The 3,769-nt window shown below is 54.5% G+C and overlaps 1 protein-coding gene across 1 annotated transcript; it reads left to right on the forward strand.

Annotated features, from left to right (window-relative positions):
* The first annotated feature begins 705 nt into the window (after positions 1-705).
* Positions 706-2,764, forward strand: LOC133908061 (uncharacterized). Its single transcript, XM_062350185.1, has 2 exons — positions 706-1,178; positions 1,600-2,764. Exons 1-2 carry the CDS (start codon positions 927-929, stop codon positions 2,467-2,469), a joined length of 1,122 nt encoding a protein of 373 aa, XP_062206169.1. The 5' UTR covers positions 706-926; the 3' UTR covers positions 2,470-2,764.
* Positions 2,765-3,769: the final 1,005 nt, after the last annotated feature.

Genomic DNA, 3,769 nt, shown 5'->3' on the forward strand with positions numbered 1-3,769 from the left:
GGCATATATGGAAATATAGCACATATATTTCAAAGAATATAACAAAAATGAAGAGAACTAACACAGTCAGCCCATTGTCCCTCTCAAGCCCAAAGCTCATTTATGCATCCCTCCCTCCCCTTTTTGCCCTAATCCTATCACGAACTGGCAGCCACAACCACCATTTCATTCCTCTTTCATGTTCCCTCACTATATCGGGTCCTCTCTCCATCTCCCTCTCTCTCACGGGGAAGCAAACAGAAGGGACGACAGATAAGACAAGCATCAGATATTCAGATCTGGAGCTCCAAAGGGCAACTATGGAGGGGAATCAAGCAGGGGAGGGCAGCGGCAGTGAAATCGATCGGCGACGGCTTGCATTTGCAATTCGCAACTCCTTTGACAGTCGCCCCTCCTTCCCTCTCCCGATTCTAGGTGGCGGCGGGGTCTAGTCGCGCCCCCGAGATCGCCAAGTTTGGCAGTGAGGCGAAGGGCCCTTGGCCTCCTTCTCAGGCCGACTGGACGCGTAGGCGACGCCACAACTACTATGCTAGAGCGCCCAGTTCAGTCCAGCATGCACTCCTCCGCAGGCAACAAGCACCCGGCCGCCAGCTTGCCCCACTCCCGTTTCTCGTGGGTTGTCGTGCCGTCACTGAGCGGCGGGGCCCACGCGCCACCACTATATATCACCCCCCGGGGAAACGTTACGGAACCCAGCCAAGAACGCCCGCGGAGGCTGCGAAGAAATCTCACACCGCACCCCAAGCACACCCCACGCGAAACGCCAAAAAACCAAAAGAAAATGCAAGGCGCAGAGCCCACCCCATCTCTACCTCTCGCTCTCACTCTCATTCCTCCTGCTGCTATCTACCTCGCCTCCACCGAAATCCCAAACCCTAGCGCCCCCAGGCCGCCAGATCCCTCCCCGTCGCGGAGCCCTCGCCGCCATGCGGATCCGCAGGAGCGCTTCCCGCCTGCTCGGCTCCGCCTACTCCGCCCCCGCCCCTGCCCCCGCGGCCCCGGCCCCCGACGCGGTGCCCCCATTCGAGCTCCCGCCGCCACGCCTGGAGCCGTGCTCTGCGCCCGAATATTGCTGCGGGGGCGGCCTCGCAAGCCCCGCGACTGCCTCCGGGGAGCGCTGTGAGCTCAGCCGCTCGCCGTGGGACCTCATCGCCGAGCTCTCCCTCTCCGATCCCCAGGTTAGCAACCCCGACCGTCTCCTCCTCCCGTCCTCCGCGCTCTCCCCCCCGGCTATTCCGCTCCGGGTCGCTCTCCGAGGTCCATGCTTCGCTAGCTCCTTGCTCTCGTGGGGGTATCGTCGTGTCCCCGCGGCTCGCGGGGTCCGGTTCGTGCATGTCACTAGGGTTGGCCGGCGGGTCCGAACGGGCGGGCAGCGGGCGGCGCCGGCGGGAGGGCACGTCTGACCGGGGTCTACGCTGGTTTAGCTACCCTTCCCTCGTGGTAATTTGGGGTGGCCGCGCGTCTAGGGCGTTGGTATCGCCGGAGCGGCGGCCGGGTCGAACCCTAGATCCGCGGCCCCCATTTCGGCACGGTAGCCGACTGAGATTAGCATCTGTGCATGCTGATGTGTTGATTAATTAACCTGTTTCGATCGATTAGGTGGAGGATGACCTCGTGGACAAGTACTTCGTCCATGTCGCCTGCCGGGCTAGCTGGCTCTTCACGCCCAGCATGCCGGCCGCCTCGGTTAAGAAGGAGAAGCCGGCTGTTGCCGCAGCCGGCGAGGACGGCGCCCAGCCTCGGCGTGAGGTTGCGAAGAAGAAAGCGGCAGTGAACAAGGAGGAGAAGAAGGAGACCGAGGCCAAGAAGAAGGCAATGGAGAAGAAAGAGGAGGGCGAGGACGGGGGAGCTCAAGTCTGGAAGTGCAAGAAGAACGACGGCAAGAGGTGGCACTGCAACCGGACAGTGAGCCGCCCCAACTCTCTTTGCGATTACCACTTCGTGCAGAAGCGCTCATACTTAAACCCCGAGTTCGAGTTCGCTTCAGCAGTGGCGTCGGAGGCGGCGATGCCGGCGTCCACAGCAGCCTCCAAGCCTTCCCCCAGCTCCAAGCCACGGAAGAAGAAGTCCGGTGGCGACTTTGAGGCAACCGAGGGCTTCTACTACTACACCGGGTTCGGCCCGTTCCGCACCAAGAGGCACTGCAGAAGCAGCGGCATGAACGAGTCTGTACCCGCAAAGCAAGAAGAGGAACAGACTGAAGATGCCTCTCGTACGAATCAAGCTCAAGCTGCTGAAGACACCAATCGGGCTGCAGCTCATGATGATGATGTGTCTAGCTGCGATGACATCGCTGGGATCGCAGGCGGCGACGAGGAGAGCAGCGATGACGAAGGAATTGGTACCTCTGGCCGCAGCATCAATGGAAATGGTGAGCCCCGAGCTAGCAATGGTGACAGCAAGAGGAAGACCCCGTGGAAGCGGTGGAGGAAGCCCGTGAAGGCGCGGTCGCTCAAGTCTTTGATGTAAGCACGCACCGACGTGCTCACTTCCGTGGTGTAGAAGAGAAGATAGCTTAATTAGCTAGGCAGGTTGGCTTAGCTTAGTTTGTTTCGGTTTAGTTGTTGAATTGACTGGCTTAGCTTAATTATTGTACTCTGAATTTTGCTTTGCTGTTCCATGGTGTTTTGCTATTTTTAGCTATTTAGGCTAGTTTAATTTTACTGTTTTTACAAGCCTATCAGAGTACCAGCAGTTTGCCGTGTTGAGTTTATGAAAGATCAATGTTTTCTTCTTGCGTTTGAATCCAAATGTATTTGGTGTAGCTTGTTTATGTGTGGATTTCCGTACGAGCGCGCATTTAACAGTTAGGGTGTTACAACAGCTTCTCCAACTAATTAAGCATGTCGTTACGCCGGAATCAATTAAGTGTAGTATTTGCACGCACGTGCATAGAAGATTAATTTGCTTAACTTACGTAGGCACCAAATTGAATCAGCATGGGGAAGTGGGGGAAGTAGCTGTATAGGCTGTATAGCGCGCACCATCAGCCCCTGCATGTCTGAACTACACTGCCGATCAACGACGCTCATCTCCTTGCTCAATTAGAGCAACCCGCCCTAGCGCTTGTGCGAACCAAACAGTAAAACACCACCGATCAGGCGACGACGGAGCAATGGTTCGATCCAATTGCAATCGAACCGAACTCTGACTCTCGTGTATGGTTCTCTCTGCGCGGCCCGCGTCAAATAGGGAAAAAAAGGGCAGACAGCAGACGGGAGACTTGTTTTTAAGGACTGCAGTATTTTATTGAAAAGAAAAGAGGAAACTACAAAAAAAAAAAAAAAAAAAAACTGAAGACCTAGCACCCTGGGCGCACAAGTAGGAGACCAAAGCTAGAACAAAACTAGGGGGCGGAGAGAAAAAGAGGGGAACACTATAAAGTGAAGAAAGCCAAGCAGTAATCAAAGAAGTAAGGGTGGAGTCCATTCTATTAAGTTGAAGATTAGCCGAGTCCAAAAAATTTGACTTCCAACTGTTGAAGCTCGTCGCGGAGCGCTGAAAGATTTTCATATTCTTTTGTTTCTAGATTTCCCATGACACAATCATGAAAATCTCTATGAAGAAAGGGTGCTGCTAGAAGTACTTTAGCTTCATGTAGCATACTGGAAAAGTCTCTTGAATGATCCCGATAGAGGCCAATGGAGGTCCAACACCTCATACTAAAGGGGCGGTTTAAGAACAAATTGAAAAGTAGTTTCTTCCTCGTTTTGATTGTAGAGAACACAATTGTAATCATCATTATCTTCTCTCATGTTTTTCCTCCTTA

This window comes from Phragmites australis, chromosome 24 (genome assembly GCF_958298935.1).
Source record: "Phragmites australis chromosome 24, lpPhrAust1.1, whole genome shotgun sequence".
Classification (NCBI taxonomy): Eukaryota; Viridiplantae; Streptophyta; class Magnoliopsida; order Poales; family Poaceae; genus Phragmites; species Phragmites australis.

What these genes read in the sequence shown, in the direction of transcription:
- LOC133908061 (XM_062350185.1), top strand. Translation starts at nt 927, where the DNA reads ATGCGGATCCGCAGGAGCGCTTCCCGCCTGCTCGGCTCCGCCTACTCC. An exon ending in TCTCCCTCTCCGATCCCCAG is followed by an intron (nt 1,179 to 1,599) that starts GTTAGCAACCCC and finishes TCGATCGATTAG; the next exon opens with GTGGAGGATGACCTCGTGGA.